The sequence below is a fragment of the Delphinapterus leucas genome, chromosome 21 (assembly GCF_059928025.1).
Source record: "Delphinapterus leucas isolate spDelLeu-1000000601 "Yukka" chromosome 21, BTC_Dleu_Yukka2, whole genome shotgun sequence".
NCBI classification, from domain to species: domain Eukaryota; kingdom Metazoa; phylum Chordata; class Mammalia; order Artiodactyla; family Monodontidae; genus Delphinapterus; species Delphinapterus leucas.
In genome coordinates this window covers 20,069,818-20,088,905 of record NC_143149.1, presented here as the reverse complement: position 1 = coordinate 20,088,905, position 19,088 = coordinate 20,069,818, and the positions used below count along the sequence as shown (strand labels likewise).

At 35.6% G+C, this 19,088-nt stretch overlaps 1 protein-coding gene across 1 annotated transcript in view; it reads right to left on the bottom strand.

Annotated features, from left to right (window-relative positions):
* SGCZ (sarcoglycan zeta) overlaps positions 1-19,088 on the bottom strand; it is a 152,620-nt gene that overhangs the window by 73,025 nt on the left and 60,507 nt on the right. Inside the window, exon 2 of the mRNA XM_089903672.1 lies at positions 13,094-13,181. Within this exon, the coding sequence (XP_089759798.1) occupies positions 13,094-13,181 (88 nt within the window). The remainder of the gene's footprint in view (positions 1-13,093; positions 13,182-19,088) is intronic.

Below are 19,088 nucleotides of genomic sequence, written 5' to 3'. Positions count from 1 at the left end.
AATGAAGAGAGCCAGCAAAAATCACTAACTATTTGGGCTCTCACCCCATTTGACCAATAATAAGCCTGGATGAAAGTATATGTCAATTAAGGAATATTTAAAAGACACACATATGATTTCTTGCAGATAAATCTAGATCCTCATCGTTGAATTAAGTTGAACCAGTAAACATGTTTTATTTCTTGCCCCCTACAATGATGCTATCTAACTGCATTTTGCTGTTGTGTTCTCAGCCTTCTTTAAAGCACTCTGCCAGAGTATTAGCAGACCCAATGCTTCTTTTGATATAGAGTTGCTAAAAATAGTCTACAATATGTCATCTCGTTTTCTTTCTGTTAAACTATTGTAACTTTTGTTCAGTGTATGTGAGGAAAAATACCGGGTTTCCCATAAGATATTTAGATGTTTTCTCCTTAAATATAGTGGGATCATGTCATTAGTCACATTTCCCTTTACACCTTTACTACCCGAAAGGTCAATGCAGTTTAATCAATCTCTTGATAGGATACAAATAGCTTTCCTATGGATAAACAATGTACTAATTTTAACGTAATTTTGTACGTTAGTCCATTTTTACTTATCTCCTTATAAACTTAATGTATCTCAAAAGTGATTGTATCATCCTATAGACTGTATTATTCGTGTATATTGACCCCAAATGGTAAGAAAACAAATAAAAATATATTTGCCTTACAGAATCCCAATGTGACGATTGTTTACCAAGCTCATCTTCTCTAAACAAGAATAAAACAAATCTGATTTTTAAGTGTGTAGCTGATCGACAGCCCCTGGAAAAGGCAAAGGACTGGTACTGACACCTCTCTTCGGGCACATAGGCTGCTTATATGTCCCACTCCCTGTCCGGCTCCCTCATAAATCCCCTCAAGGTGATGAAGGAAAGCGCCTCAGACTTCAGAAGAAACCACAGTTGACCCTGCTGCAGAAGCTGTCCATAACTGTTTTCATTATTATATGGTGTTTAATCCTCAAAATTTGAAATATGAAAAGAAAACTAGCACTAAATGTAAATACTTTGTTTAATTTCTTGCAAATAATATTCTTTCTTATTACATTAAGACAACCATGACTTTGGGCACTGAAGAAGTATGGAAGAAAGAAAAAATGAGGAGTTATTGATTGTAATTAAGGTTTTTATATAATTTGGTATGTCACTGATTTTTGATAAATGGAATTAAGAATATCAAAGACAATAATAGCTAGCAGTTCCTAGGAGCTAATTGATTCTCCTATATGTATTGAGCACTCAACAAGGAAAATTATGATGACATATGGAGATTCCATTTGAAGCATATGGTTGTGATTTTAAACACATTTTAAAAGTAAAATTTTAGAACAATGACATTACAATTATTTAATACACAATTAGTCTTAATGTTTTACTGGGATAAGGATAGACACGTCATCGTGGAACTTATCATGTTTATGACACAGGACCACATAACAGCCATGCCAGGTTGCTCAAACATCATTGTTTGTGACTGAAATTTAAATGAGCGAGGCTACCAAATAAAAAGAATTAAAAACAAAAACTAGTTCTACACATTACTATCATTCCTTGTTCAACTTTTCAATTTAACTTCCTTTTACTTTTATCCTCCAGGTATAGACTGATGACAGAAGGCATAAGAGAAGGAAAAAAAAAAACTTATTACTTTTCAGCCATTGCTTTTTCAAAGATAAACAATGCTTTGTAATGGAATGTAAGAAAAAGCAACATATAATTTTCATACCTTAATCAAATTGGCTAAGAGTTACTGAAAACATTAATTGTTTTGCTGAAATCAACATTTATATTGTTTAAACTACTTATGAAAGTAGTTTAAATATTTTCTATTATCGATCAATGTAATATTATTGTTAAATAAAAGATAACTCATTATCTGAATCATACTGTGGGAAAGGTTATTACATTTTTAGCAAATCTAATTCCTATAGCATTAATTATCACTATTATCAGTATTATGAACAATGTCTATATCAAAACTACATGACAATATTTCATCTGCACTTCCCTAAGGAAATGATTTTTATTCTATATATCACATTGTAGCAGTTTCCTAAGAGACTATAATAAGCTTCACAATAATGGTGCATAATTCACACATCTTTATCTAAATTATTTGATGGAAATGTCCTGAAAAATATAAAATATAGTACTATCAACACATATGAACATATAACACTAAATATCACACACTGTTTTTGTCACTTATATAAAAAAGGAATGTCCTGCTTGCATAGTAATTACAGATTGAAAAATAGAAAATTTGACCTGGAGAAGGATTCTGAGAATTAAGTTCTTGTTGGTTTTCAAGGAGTCTGAACTCCTGGGATTCCGTACCTTCTTAAACTACTTCCCCCAAACAATCCGATACCTCTCTTTCAGCTTTATTCTAAGAAGAGAAATTTGTAAGAAGAAATCTAGAGTTCATTCATCTTCTCCTATGTTATTAAGGTCATAAGAAATTAGAGTCTTGGAGGAGCTTCAAGATGGCGGAAGAGTAAGACTTGGAGATCAACTTCCTTTCCACAAATACATCAGAAATACATCTACATGTGGAACAGCTCCTACAGAACACCCACTAGAGCGCTGGCAGAAGATCTCAGACCTCCCCAAAGGCAAGAAACTCCCCACGTACCTGGGTAGGGCAAAAGAAAAAAGAAAGACAATAGAATAGGGATGGGACCGCACCAGTGGGAGGGAGCTGTGAAGGAGGAAACGTTTCCACACACTAGAAGCCCCTTCGTGGGTGGAGGCTGCGGGTGGTGGAGAGGTGAAGCTTCGGAGCCATGGAGGAGAGCGCAGCCACAGGGGTGCGGAGGGCAAAGCAGAGAGATTCCCGCACAGATATTGGTGCCGACCGGCACTCACCAGCCCGAGAGGCTTGTCTGCTCACCCGCCGGGGTGGGCGGGGCTAGGACCTGAGGCTCGGGCTTCGGAGGTCAGACCCCAGGGAGAGGATTGGCAGCGTGAACACAGCCTGCGGGGTTAGTGCGCCACGGATAGCCAGGAGGGAGTCCGGGAAAAAGTCTGGAGCTGCCGAAGAGGCAAGAGATTTTTTCTTGCCTCTTTCTTTCCAGCGCCGCTTAAAGAAGCTCCAGAGACGGGCGTGAGCCGTGGCTATCAGCGCGGACCCCAGAGACGGGCATGAGGCCCTAAGGCCACTGCTGCCGCCACCAAGAAGCCTGTGTGCGAGCACAGGTCACTATCCACGCCTCCCCTCACGGGGGCCTGTGCAGCCCGCCACTGCCAGTGTCCCGGGACCCAGGGACAACTTCCCCGGGAGAATGCACGGCGCGCCTCAGGCTGGTGCAACGTCACGTCGGCCTCTGCCTCGCAGGTTCGCCCCGCATCCGTAACCCTCCCTCCCCCAGGCCTGAGTGAGCCAGAGCCCCCGAATCAGCTGCTCCTTTAACCCCGTCCTGTCTGAGCGAAGAACAGACGCCCTCAGGCGACCTACACGCAGAGGCGGGGCCAAATCCAAAGGTGAACCCCGGAGAGCTGTGCAAACAAAGAAGAGAAAGGGAAATTTCTCCCAGCAGCCTCAGGAGCAGTGGATTAAATCTCCACAATCAACTAGATGTACCCTGCATCTCTGGAATACCTAAATAGACAACGAATCATCCCACATTGAGGAGGTGGACTTTGGGAGCAAAGATATATATATATACACATATATATATATATATATATTTCCCCTTTTTCTCTTTTTGTGAGTGTGTATGTGTATGCTTCTGTGTGTGATTTTGTCTTTATAGCTTTACATTTACCATTTGTCCTAGGGTTCTGTCTGTCCGTTATTTATTTATTTTAAAAAAATGTTTTCGTAATATTTTTTATTTCAATAACTTTCTTTTATTTTGCTTTATTTTATTTTATCTCCTTTCTTTCTTTCTTTCCTTCTTTCTTCCCTCCCTCCCTCTCTCTCTCTCTCTTTTCGTTTTTTCTATCTTTCTTATATTTTCTCCCTTTTATTCTGAGCTGTGTGGGTGACAGGCTCTTTGTACTCCCGCCAGGCTTCAGGGCTGTGCCTCTGAGGTGGTAGAGCCAAGTTCAGGACACTGGTCCACAACAGACCTACCAGTTCCACATAACATCAAACGGCGAAAATTTCCCAGAGATCTCCATCTCTACGCCAAGACTCAGCTCCACTCAACGACCAACAAGCTACAGTGCTGGCCACCCTATGCCAAACAGCTAGCAAGACAGGAACACAACCCCACCCGTTAGCATAGAGCCTGCCTAAAATCATAATAAGGCCACAGGTACCCCAAAACACACCACCAGATGTGGACCTTCCCACCAGAAAGACAAGATCCAGCTTCATTCACCAGAACACCAGTCCCCTCCACCAAGAAGCCTACACAACCCACTGAACCAACCTTAGCCACTGGGGGCAGACACCAAAAACAACAGGAACTACAAACCTGCAGCCTGCGAAAAGGAGACCCCAAACACAGTAAGTTAAGCAAAATGAGAAGACAGAGAAACACACAGCAGATGAAGGAGCAAGGCAAAAACCCACCAGACCTAACAAATGAAGAGGAAATAGGCAGTCTACCTGAAAAGGAATTCAGAATAATGATAGTAGAGATGATACAAAATCTTGGAAATAGAATGGAGAAAATACAAGAAATGTTTAACAAGGACCTAGAAGAACGAAAGAGCAAACAAACAGTGATGAAAAACACAATAAATGAATTTAAAAATTATCTAGAAGGGATCAATAGCAGAATAACTGAGGCAGAAGAACGGATAAGCGACCTGGAAGATAAAATAGTGGAAATAACTACTGCAGAGCAGAATAAAGAAAAAAGAATGAAAAGAATTGAAGACAGACTCAGAGACCTCTGGGACAACATTAAACACACCAACATTCGAATTATAGGGGTCCCAGAAGAAGAAGAGAAAAAGAAAGGGACTGAGAAAATATTTGAAGAGATTATAGTTGAAAACTTCCCTAATATGGGAAAGGAAATAGTTAATCAAGTCCAGGAAGAACAGAGAGTCCCATACAGGATAAATCCAAGGAGAAACACGCCAAGACACATATTAATCAAACTATCAAAAATTAAATACAATGAAAAAATATTAAAAGCAGCAAAGGAGAAACAACAAATAACACACAAGTGAATCCCCATAAGGTTAACAGCTGATCTTTCAGAAGAAACTCTGCAAGCCAGAAGGGAGTGGCAGGACATATTTAAAGTGATGAAGGAGAAAAACATGCAACCAAGATTACTCTGCCCAGCAAGGATCTCATTCAGATTTGATGGAGAAATTAAAACCTTTACAGACAAGCAAAAGCTAAGAGAATTCAGCACCACCAAAGCAGCTTTACAACAAATGCTAAAGGAACTTCTCTAGGCAGGAAACACAAGAGAAGGAAAAGACCTACAATAACAAACACAAAACAATTAAGAAAATGGTAATAGGAACATACATATTGATAATTACCTTATATGTTAATGGATTAAAGGCTCCAACCAAAAGACGTAGACTGGCTGAATGTATACAAAAACAAGACCCATATATATGCTGTCTACAAGAGACCCACTTCAGACCTATGGAAAAAGATGGAAAAAGATATCCAATGCAAATGGAAATCAAAAGAAAGCTGGAGTAGCAATTGTCATATCAGACAAAATAGACTTTAAAACAAAGACTGTTATAACAGACAAAGAAGAACACTACATAATGATCAAGGGATCGATCCAAGAAGAAGATAAAACAATTCTAAATATTTATGCACCCAACATAGGAGCACCTCAATGCATAAGGCAAATACTAACAGCCATAAAAGGGGAAATCGACAGTAACACATTCATAGTAGGGGACTTTAACACCCTACTTTCACCAATGGACAGATCATCCAAAATGAAAATAAATAAGGAAACACAAGCTTTAAATGATACATTAAACACGATGGACTTAATTGATATTTATAGGACATTCCATTCAAAAACAACAGAATACACATTCTTCTCCAGTGCTCATGGAACATTCTCCAGGATAGATCATATCTTGGGTCACATATCAAGCCTTGGTAAATTTAAGAAAATTGAGGTCATATCAAGTATCTTTTCCGATCACACTATAAGACTAGATATTAATTACAGGAAAAAATCTGTAAAAAATACAGACACATGGAGGCTAAACAATACACTACTTAATAACCAAGAGATCACTGAAGACATCAAAGAGGAAATCAAAAAATACCTAGAAACAAATGACAATGAAAACACGATGACCCAAAACCTTTGGTATGCAGCAAAAGCAGTTCTAAGAGGAAAGTTTATAGCTATACAAGCCTACCTTAAGAAACAAGAAACATCTCAAATAAAAAACGTAACCTTACACCTAAAGCAATTAGAGAAAAAGAAGAAAAAACCCCCAAAGTTAGCATAAGGAAAGAAATCATAAAGATCAGATCAGAAATAAATGAAAAAGAAATGAAGGAAACGATAGCAAAGATCAATAAAACTAAAAGCTGGTTCTTTGAGAAGATAAAATTGATAAACCATTAGCCAGACTCATCAAGAAAAAAAGGGAGAAGACTCAGATCAATAGAATTAGAAATGAAAAAGGAGAAGTAACAACAGACAACGCAGAAATATAAAGGATCATGAGAGATTACGACAAGCAACTATATGCCAATAAAATGGACAACCTGGAAGAAATGGACAAATTTTTAGAAATGCACAACCTTCCCAGACTGAACCAGGGAGAAACAGAAAATATGAACAGACTAATCACAAGCACTGAAATTGAAACTGTGATTAAAAATCTTCCAACAAACAAAAGCCCAGGACCAGATGGATTCACAGGCGACTTCTTTCAAACATTTAGAAAAGAGCTAACACCCATCCCTCTCAAGCTCTTCCAAAATATAGCAGAGGGAGGAACACTCCCAAACTCATTCTACAAGGCCCCCATCACCCTGATATGAAAACCAGAAAGAAACCACAAAGAAAGAAAACTACAGGCCAACATTGCTGATGCACATAGATGCAAAAATCCTCAACAAAACACTAGCAAACAGAATCCAACAGCACATTAAAAGGATCATACACCATGATCAAGTGGGGTTTATCCCAAGAATGCAAGGATTCTTCAATTTACGCAAATCAATCAATGTGATACACCATATTAACAACTTGAAGAATAAAAACCATATGATGAACTCAATAGATGAAAAAGCTTTTGTCAAAATTCAACACCCATTTAGGATAAAAACCCTCCAGAAAGTAGGCATAGAGGGAACTTTCCTCAACATAATAAAGGCCATATATGACAAACCCACAGCCAACATCATCCTCAATGGTGAAAAACTGAAACCATTTCCACTAAGATCAGGAACAAGACAAGGTTGCCCACGCTCACCACTATTATTCAACATAGTTTTGGAAGTTTCAGCCACAGCAATCAGAGAAGAAAAAGAAATAAAAGGAATCCAAATCGGAAAAGAAGAAGTAAAGCTGTCACTGTTTGCAGATGACATGATACTATACATAGAGAATCCAAAAGATGCTACCAGAAAACTACTAGAGCTAATCAATGAATTTGATAAAGTAGCAGGATACAAAATTAATGCACAGAAACCTCTTGCATTCTTGTATACTAATGATGAAAAATCTGAAAGTGAAATTAAGGGAACACTCTCATTTACCACTGCAACAAAAATAATAAAATACCTAGGAATAAACCTACCTAAGGGACAAAATACCTGTATGCAGAAAATTATAAGACACTGATGAAAGAAATTAAAGATGATACAAATAGATGGAGAGATATACCATGTTTTTGGATTGGAAGAATCAACATTGTGAAAATGACTCTACTACCCAAAGCAATCTACAGATTCAATGCAATCCCTATCAAACTACCACTGGCATTTTTCACAGAACTAGATCAAAAAATTTCACAATTTGTATGTAAACACAAAAGACCCTGAACAGCCAAAGCAATCTTGCGAAAGAAAAATGGAGCTGGCGGAATCAGGTTCCCTGACTTCAAACTATACTACAAAGCTACAGTAATCAAGATAGTACGGTACTGGCACAAAAACAGACATATAAATCAATGGAACAGGATAGAAAGCCCAGAGATAAACCCACGCACATATGGTCACCTAATCTTTGATAAAGGAGGCAAGAATATACAGTGGAGAAAAGACAGCCTCTTCAATACGTGGTGCTGGGAAAACTGTACAGGTACATGTAAAAGTATGTAATTAGAGCACTCCTTCACACCATACACAAAAAAAACTCAAAATGGATTCAAGACCTAAATGTAAGGCCAGACACCATCAAACTCTTAGAGGAAAACATAGGTAGAACACTCTATGACATAAATCACAGCAAGATCCATTTTGACCCACCTCCTAGAGAAATGGAAATAAAAACAAAAATAAACAAATGGGACTTAATGAAATTTATAAGCTTTTGCACCGCAAAGGAAACCATAAACAAGACGAAAACACAACCCTGAGAATGGGAGAAAATATTTGTAAATGAAGCAACTGACAAAGGATTAATCTCCAAAATTTACAAGCAGCTCATGAGGCTCAATATCAAAAAAAGAAACAACCCAATCCAAAATTGGGCAGAAGACCTAAACAGACATTTCTCCAAAGAAGAAATAGATTGCCAACAAACACTTGAAAGTGTGCTCAACATCATTTATCATTAGAGAAATGCAAATCAAAACTACAATGAGATATCATTTCACACCAGTCAGAAGGGCCATCATCAAAAAATCTACAAACAATGAATGCTGGTGAGGGTGTGGAGAAAAGGGAACCCTCTTGCACTGTTGGTGGGAATGTAAATTGATACAGCCACTATGGAGAACAGTATGGAGGTTCCTTAAAAAACTAAAAATAGGGCTTTCCTGATGGCGCAGTGGTTGAGAGTCCACCTGCCGATCCAGCAGACATGGGTTCGTGCCCCGGTCTGGGAAGATCCCACATGCTGCGGAGCGGCTGGGCCCATGAGCCATGGCCACTGAGCCTGCACATCCAGAGCCTGTGCTCCACAACGGGAGAGGCCACAACAGTGAGAGGCCCGCGTACCACAAAAACAACAACAACTAAAAATAGAACTACCATATGACCCAGCAATACCACTACTGGGCATATTCCCTGAGAAAACCATAATTCAAAAAGAGTCATGTACCAAAATGTTCACTGCAGCTCTATGTACAATAGCCAGGACATGGAAGCAACCTAAGTGTCCATCAACAGATGAATGGATAAAGAAGGTGTGGCACATATACAGAATGGAATATTGCTCAGCCATAAAAAGAAACAAAATTGAGTTATTTGTAGTGAGGTGGATGGACCTAGAGTCTGTCATAGAGAGTGAAGCCTCAAACTTTAAGCATACAACAATATTTGTCATTTTTAAAATTTACCCAAATTCTAAAAATGTTTAGTTTACAATGAAAAAATGTGGAAAAATATTCAAAGTAAGTCAGAAAGAGAAAGACATACCATATGGTAACACATATATATGGAATCTGAGGGAAAAAAATAGAAAGTTCATGAAGAACCTAGGGCCAAGACAGGAATAAAGACACAGACGTAGTAGAGAATGGACTTGAGGATATGGGGAGGGGGAAGGGTAAGCTGGGACAAAGTGAGAGAGCGGCATGGACATATATACACTACCAAATGTAAAATAGATAGCTAGTGGGAAGCAGCCACATAGCACAGGGAGATCAGCTCGATGGTTTGTGACCACCTAGAGGGGTGGGATAGGGAGGGTGGGAGGGAGACGCAAGAGGGAGGAGATATGGGGATATAGGTATATGTATAACTGATTCACTTCGTTATAAAGTAGAAACTAACACACCATTTTAAAGCAATTATGCTCCAATAAAGATGTTAAAAATATATAAATAAAAATAAAACAAATGAGAGTCAAAAAGAAATTACAGTCTTAAATTTCATAGGGAGATTCTGATATATCAGAAATTTACGTAAAGCCTGGCACTTTAAGCATACAACAATATTTGTCATTTTTAAAATTTACCGAATTTCTAAAAATGTTTCGTTTTAGTTTTGATTATGTCTGAGCTGGCATATATATAAAATATTTTCTTTGCCTTATTGGATTATAAATAATCTGGTTTCATATTCTTAGAGTGAGTTTGGATTAGAATTAACACGCCGGTCTGCCTAGGCCATGGACTACACGTATCCCTGAGAACTGGATCAGTAGGAAGTTAGACTTGTAAACAAAAACAGAAGGGCAGAGTACAAGGGCAGTGGATATTTGCTTGGCTGAACAATCTTATATGCATTTTTGAGAAAAATGTTACAAGTAGCTACTGATAAGGGAAATTTTCTTTTCCCATTTACAATGAAAATAAAATGTGGAAAAATATTCAAAGTCTGTCACATTGGTAGAATTGACTATATTTTCCTAATCATGATTGACAGATTTAGGGTAGAGATTAGAATATTTTTACCTAGACAGTGAAAAATAACTGAATTTATTTTCCATAAATATTAGTCTATTTTGCAGTAGCATATTTTTTTAAATATTGCCAAGTAATGTCATGCCTAAACTATAATCAAGACCATGCCCCTAAACAAAAACTGAAAGAATGAAAAAAAGGAAATAGGAAAAGAGGCTTAAAACAGTTACTTTATGTCAATATAATTAAAAATGAATCCTGACTGAATACATTGCTTGAATCCATCCATTTATCTCTTCAAACTCTACCTAAAGATAATTTTATCATGACATGATTAAAACATTATCCACACATCAGGCACACTTTCTGTGATGTGTTTTGTAGTATATCTTTGTAACAGTATTATAATCCAGCATGTATTCCTCAACTACTATCCCAGAGACACATTGGATAGAAAAACATCATGAAATTTTTCACATGATAGCAATGTATTTGTAACTTAAGTGATACCAAAAATTACAATCACCATCATCCAAATAATAACCAATTCGAGATTTAATTGCCTAAGATTTGCAGACACTGAAATTGCCCCAATTCTTATGTATGATTCTAAATAAATGTCCGTATCTCTATTTTAGAGATGAGAAAAGTGAGTCTCCAAGAGATAATTATTGTTTTGGAGTCCCATATGGTTTGACTTCAAAAATGAATACATTATCCCTGACCTACTCCCCTTTATCTACTTCTTCCTTTGTTCTCTGTATGTCTATTGAAAAATACAAAGCAGTGAAAAGATGGAGGTCACCAACAGTACACTCAGAGGACCAGGATATTAAACAGTTTTTAGCTTAAGCCTCACTGGAATGAGTATGTTTCTATCCACAGAAATAAGATGCTGCATCATTAAATAGACTTGCTTCATTTAAAACTAAGCTTAATCTTTCTCCCTAACCTACCACCCTTTCTGTTCCTCTTCATTCTTCTCTCTTTCTTTTCGTGTAATTGGAAAATATTGATTCTACGTTAAAATCAACTTGGAACAGTGGTTGAAAACACAATCACAATACTATTATTCTTTATTTACTGCAGGAAAGCAGGTAGCAAAATGTAAATGGTATTTGATTATCCTTCATAAAATCAAACAGCCGCTTTGCTCTATAGGTAGTACAGTAGTTATGTAGTGATTGCATGTGACAGTGGACATTGGTATATGGTCTTTGCGTGTTTAATTTATAGGTTGGCATTTCCACTATGGATGGGTTTTTTTTGTTTTTTTTGTTTTTAGCCAAGAAAAGGATGCAGAATAAAGTTCTATCTAGCTAAAGAGTTCTCAACATTAAAAAAAATTATGATATGGAAAATCTGCCCAGTTTAGGCCTGTTTCTGCAGTTCCAGCATAGCAATAGTAAATTGGCATGGACATTTAAATTAAGCGCCTGGTGCTTCTGAATCACTTCTGTGACCACAGACATACTTCTTTTCTCTAATTTTTAATCCATTTGTCTATAGCCCCCCCTTGTAATTGATATCATGTCACAAAATACTATCAAATGTAGCAATTGATAGATATCTACTGACCAACTTTTATAAGGTAAATAAAATGCAAAATAAAATTTAATAATTATAATAAAATGCAATTATATTTTTTCAAAATACACATATGCCACAATGTAAGTTTCACTTTTGGCTTCATTAAAGTGAGTAACATCAAAAAGTGTTTCATATACCTAGAAATAAGTGGACAGAATCAAGTTCATGTTTATAAATCTCACATTTCATATGTCATACTCTTTTGTAATTTAATTAGAAATACTGGAAACATACATTTGCATTAGATGATAATTAATTTCTCAAGATAAGGATAACTCAGCCCTCAAAATTGCAATTTACTCTTTATAATATACTATCATACATATACTATATCAGTAAGTATTAGGTAATTTTCCCACAGAAAAATACAGTATTTTAAAAATATTTTAGCAATTACACACAAATCAAGTCTTTGTACCATTTTACATGATTACAACTGACTTTTAATTTCCCTTTTTTCTTATAAAAATTCAGTCAAATAATAACGCCACTAACGAATCTCTAAATTAATATTTTGACAATATGAGAAAATATTAGTAATATTTTATCATAAACTTATATTTACAACTTCTAAACCCTATAAACCTTAAGATATATATAATTTCAACATCAAATTTATAATTAATTGATCAATGTTAAGATTTTTTAGACTCAATTACTGTATTATTTTTTCTAATTTTATAAGCAGATAATAATTAGTAAATTATTTGTTTAGAACAAATGATACATAGATGTTACATCTCATGTTTGTTTTAGCCTATTTACTATAATTTAACATATACTAGGGAGATATTGTTAGGAAAGTGGTACATTTCATAATTCAAGAGTAATAACAGCAAAATATGTGTAATTCAGTCTCACAATAACACAATGACAAGAGTAACAATGACCATAACTAGCCTATGACAAATCAAATCATGTGCAAGCTAATTGGGCTGGAATGGGATGCCTAAATATATATTAGAGAAATAATATACTTCTGCTTTTCCCAATTTAAACAACCACAGAGTTTTAAATGGAGTAAGATGGTATGAGCAATCTTTACCCCAAAGCACTCACCTACTGTCAGCTGTCCAGTTAACTGCCCCATGTGATTTCTTGCATTCACTGTTACATTCCTGTCAGACTGTAAGACCAGTGGACTATCCTGGGAAACATGTATAAAATAAAGAAATCAAATAAAAAATAGAAATATAGTCAAGATTTGATATATAAATTTATACTGCACTTGCTTGGGTATTATTAAAATTCTACTTCTTTGTTTTCTATTAGGCAGTTATTTTAACATCCCAAACATTGGTTGAACAACATAAAAAATATGGATGTCTCATAATAACTATTTGACATAATAGGGACGTTTCCATTTTGGTAAATAGGAATTAATTACTCGATGCAAACATTTCCAACTCTACTGATGACTGCACATCACAGCTGTAGTAACCTCTCTCCTTGTCCCCCTCCCAGTGGCATAGATGCCTGCCTTTGGAGATATTTTAGACCCTATACAAATGGGGAAGTCACTTTTAAGCTGAACTTGCAACTTTCAGATCTCAGCTTAAATGTTACTTCCTTGAAAGTGCATCCCCTGATCACTGTAACTACAGATTCATTCAATCCCCAAACTCCCAATCTCCATTAATTTTGTTCAAAGCACTATCACAAGACAAATTTATTTTGCTAATGTATGTGTTTACTTGTTTTTTATTTGTTTCTGTCACAAGAGGAGATGTCCATAGGGCAGGGACTGTGGCAGTCACGTGTACACAATTTTATTCCCACTACTTAGCATACTGCTGAAGGAAAGCATTTACTAAGTGTTTATTGAATGGACAAATAAATTGTCATAATAAAATTGATATTACTTTATGTATCTAGATCATGGAGAAATGCTTTGTAAATCATAGGATGATTTAAGAAAGGAGGTATATAGAACAAAAGAGTATAACATTTTAGTACAAATAACCTTGGTTAGATGTTTACTTTTATCATTGATTTAGCACTTAAGAATAAAATATTTTACTGAAGACAATATCACTGCCTTAGGAACCTCTGTATTAGGTATTGCCACTACCTGTCTCAAACAAGTAACTTACAACTGGCTACATTCTCATTTTTATTATCTAAAACAAGCATGGTGATCATTTACAAATTGTCCATTCATTCATTCAACAAAAGTATTCTGAGAATAATGAATATATTGAGTGCTCACTCTGTATGACGTACAGGCTTGGAACATTTCAGAGATCAAAACATAAAACAGTACCTGTCCTCATGGAGCTCGTAATCTAGATATTGAAATTCTATGAAAATCTCTCCCAATACCATCCTCAACATGTAGATGCTTTGTCACTTCTATGTCAATGTAAATACACAAGTGCTTTCATACATGAGCCATATAAAAACTCTTTCGAGAAAAGAATTTGAAATTTGTGATTTGGATATACATAATAAAGATTTTATAGTTTTTTCCCCCTAAAGCTGTTTTGTCCCTTCTGACTATATGCAAAGCACTGAGCAAAGATACACACACACACACACATACACAAACAAATGTTCCTTTAAAAGTGGGGTTTGCTAGTATGTCTAAACTAAGGCTTAATTTTTTAAAGTAATTTTCTGCATTTTCAAGAATAGATTTATTCTCTGAAGTGAGACACAGCTGTACAAAACCACGCTAATTTCATTCTGTCTCTTATCGCAACTCATTTATTTTTGCAACAAATCAAAAGTATTATACCTGCAGTTAAAAAAAATCTAGTCCTTTTTGCATTGGTATTTCTAGGCTGGAGACGTTCATTTTCGAAAATATATGAAATATATTTAATAAATTCCCTCATTCCTTTCAAAGGGCGTATTCAAATTCTGTTTACAATATGGATTGTGCAGTAAGGACTATTTGCAAATAATTACAGTATACCCAGTAAGGATACTGCACAAAGAGAACGGCAAATTAAAGCACAAAAATCTTTTATTTTAAATTGGCAAAATTAAATACATGTTGCCCCTATATTTAAAGAAGGAGCTTTGAATTAAATAAAATTAATTTGAATGTTAAGAAAGAGCAGAAACCTATAAAGCACCTCATGGTTCAAAACATTGTAAAAATATGTTGGTTGAATTTTCATTTATATATTTCAATATTTTCATGATATAACATATATGACTGTTGTTTAGATTTTAAAAAATTGATGACACTATATGCTCATATTTGAATTACTAAACATAAGTTTCTGTGAACTGTAGCATAAAAAAGCATAACCATTAGAATGTACAGTATAAGAACTATGTAAGTATATTAAAATAAGTATTACTTTATTAAATATTTTAAGATGAGAGAAAAGTCCATTTTAAAAAGGCAATAAGTATTTAATTTGATTTACTAGAGAAAGAGCTCTGGGTTAGAATTGAGAGTTTCATCATCATGTCTCTTTGTTTAAAACATATCAATCTTCTTTCTCTTACTCTAACCAGAGAGATCCTATTGAGGTTCTATCCCTGGCATTCTTTCCTTTTCATTACATGATTCCACCAAATTTCCCCTCTGAATTAAATTTTTGTATCTAGATTAAAATTCTACTATGGTAAAAACAGCAATCATTTTACTGACTAAAGCTATAAACATATAGCTATCAGAGGTCACAGACAATTCTTCACACTGTATTCAGGTGACATCGGTATGTTTTACTGATTTATTAAAATGTGATCAGGTGAACTGAGTCAAAATCGAGTAACTGTTGTTGGTAAACAAAATGCAATGCATGTAAGAGCATTGTTTTCACTGACGAATCACACTGTCCTTTCTGCATTATACTGATATATCACCCCGATGACATTTTTTGGGATTAGAACAATGGCGTGTATATTTTAGGTCCACAGCATGACCTTTTACACAACATACACTCATATATTAATTATAACATGATTAATTAAAATATACATATGTGATAAAAATATATATGATAAGACTAAGAGCAACTCTTTCAATCAATCCTAAACAATTTATAAATCTTATCGCAAACACATTCTTAGGTGAAAATCAGTACCAAGAAATTACTTCTTACCAAAAAACTGACATTTAAGAAGGTTTCATATCTTCTTTCTTGTGTTCATTTCTCCAAAGGTCTCCATATAAGAAAATAACTTCCACTAATAAATCATTGGTTTTCACTCTTTTTAAAAAATATTCCCTCTTCATGTTTCTTTATATTATAATTCTGTGCTCCAAAACTTTGAAAGCTAGGGTCTAGTTTCAGATATTAAAATAAACATATCAATACTCCTTATGGTTTATTCTTGCTGAGAACATGAAGGGGAGAAAAGTTATCTGGTAGTATTAACTCTCAAATAGAAATAAGATATGTAAGTCTATAAGGGTAAGTAAGTATTATTCTGCACAATATATTAGTATACATATCTCTTTTGGAGGAAGAAAAATTTCTTCTTTGAATTCAAATATTTTTCCTCCAAAACCAAGAAATCTCCTGTAGCAGGTATTTCATAGTTTTCTGGAGCTGACCTGCATCTTGGCTGCGACTCTAGGAAATATATTTGCCTTCTTACGCTTCCCTTGAGACAAAGCAGGTAGGTAATCCAGGGAGAAAGGCAATGGTACCATTAAGGGGGCCTGAGAGCCCTCTCTTACAATTCTTTTATGCTCACATTCTTTATGCTAAGGGCCTGCTTGTCGCCTTGTTAATGGTTATAGAAAAATAATGCACTGTGTCCTCATTTCGATGTTGTTGATAGGCTATGCAAGTGACTGAGGGAAGAAAAAGATCCTTTTCTTCTTATTTCTATTGTGTTCACCTTTGTTTATCACAAATATTTACTAAGGGCCTATGACGTGTCCAGCTGTTTGCTGGGTATGAAACAGAAAAAGGGTAGACAAACTTTCTTCTCTTATGTAGTTTAAAGCAGACAAACAATAAGCCAGGTAAATAAAAAGAGAGAGAGAGAATGTTACTAGTAACAAGCTGCTGTGATAGAGACTTCTCTAACAAAGTATCAGTTACACTGATGAGAAGATGCTGTGCATTTATGCACGTAAGATGTTATATGTATATCAGGCACTTCAGTTTCTGACATTCCTAGGTTAACTATTAAATTGTAGTAGAAAGAGTAGTAGTGAGAAAAGCAACTAACATTTACTGGCACTTAGTCAATGCCAGACATACATGTAAAGATTTAAATACTTTACATATGTGAGCTCACCTACCTTTAAAGCTTAAAATAAAATCACCCATGAAAGAATCAGGAAATAAAGTGGTTGTAAGACAGACAGTGAACCCTGACTGTTTGAGTTCAAAGAGTGAGTCTGCCAAACACTGGCTTCTTGACTTGGCAAGTCAGTCAGCATCTCTCCCATGATTTCCTCATCTGTAAATAGGGTAATAATACATAATCTGTGGGCTTCTCATAAGAAATTAATAAGAACATGTATTAAAATGCTTAGATCAGTGCTTACTAGCCTTTGCTAAGGGCACTCTTAGTGTTTACTTTTATTATTTATTCCTCATTGTAATTACAGTACTCTACTAATAATAGTATTGTCTATTATCATTCTTGTTTTACAGATGAAGAAACTTCAGCAAGGAGAGTATAAGTCACTTGCTCTAAGTCACACAGCTAATAAATAACAGGAAGTATTTGAACCCAGATATACGGGTAAAGAATCTCCCCTGTCAACTATTATGAGATACTTTGTCTCTGGTGGGTGATTACAGTCTAGGCTTTCTAAACTGCAAATATTTAAAGATTAATTGAACAAAATATATTTTAAAACTCCTTTAAACATTTCAGTCTCTTAAATAAATATCTGATACATGCACGGTCTTAAATGGTAAGATACAACCTCACACTGCCATTATCTACGTTTCAGTAAGAGTCTGGTTCATTTTTTTTTTTTTTAAATTGGAGCATAGTTGCTTTACAGTGTAGTGTTGGTTTCTGTTGTACAACGAAGTGAATCAGCTATATGTATACATATAGCCCCTCCCTCTTGGGCCTCCTTCCCATGCCGCCCCCCCCCATCCCGCCCATCTAGGTCATCACAGAGCACAGAGCTGAGCTTCCTGTGCTTTATAGCAGGTTCCCACTAGCTATCTATTTTACACATGGTAGTGTATATATGTCAGTTCTAATCTCCCATTTCGTCCCACCCTCCCCTTTCCCACCCCCAGTGTCCACATGCCCATTCTCTACATCTGTGTCTCTATACCTGCCCTGCAAATTAAAAAATTTTTTCTCAGGTTCTAGAGGAAGAGTGTACTTCTGAACAGTCCTCTGCACACATATTTTAAAGTATACCACCTATGAGAGTCTCCCTACTTGCAATCCTAAAAGAGAGCATAATTAATTACCCATATTGTTCAGTGTAGATGGCAAAAATTTGATATGTCATTTCTTGAATTTATACAGCTTTACCAAGTAAGTTTTCTTATCTTCACTGATAGATATTATTCATTTTTTCAATAAACCTACATTATCACTAAACTCTCTATCTTCCTTTTCTTCAATATCCAATCAGCTATGTCAGAGATGTTTCTTAAACATGTTTTCCCTGTGATCACTCCTATAATAGACTTGTAGCTCACATCACAATAACCATTTCCTCCTTACATTAATTCTTCATATCCACTGTTATTCCTATAAAATATTTTAAAATTAAAAATATTAATATTCTTGAATTAAAGCAAAACAAAATAATACATTTATTGATTCCTCAATCTCTGCTTGGAACAAAATTCACATTTATATAAGGCACTTTATGATACAATTCAATTCTACTTTTATAGCTCTATTTCACACCACTTCACCGTGCAAGAATTACCCAAATTTCCATGTTTCTGAAAATATGCCACTTCTGTGCCTTCTCATCATCTGTTCCCTGTGCCTGAAATTCTTATCCACTTCTCCATAACTGGATATTTTTCAAGTCCCAATTCAGATATGTCCCCTGTGAAGCTTTCCTGCTCCTCCAGAGTTCAAATTTACCTCCCACCCTCCAGTTTCTCCATCTGTGTTGATGTCTATCACAGTAGCTGTCACAGGATCT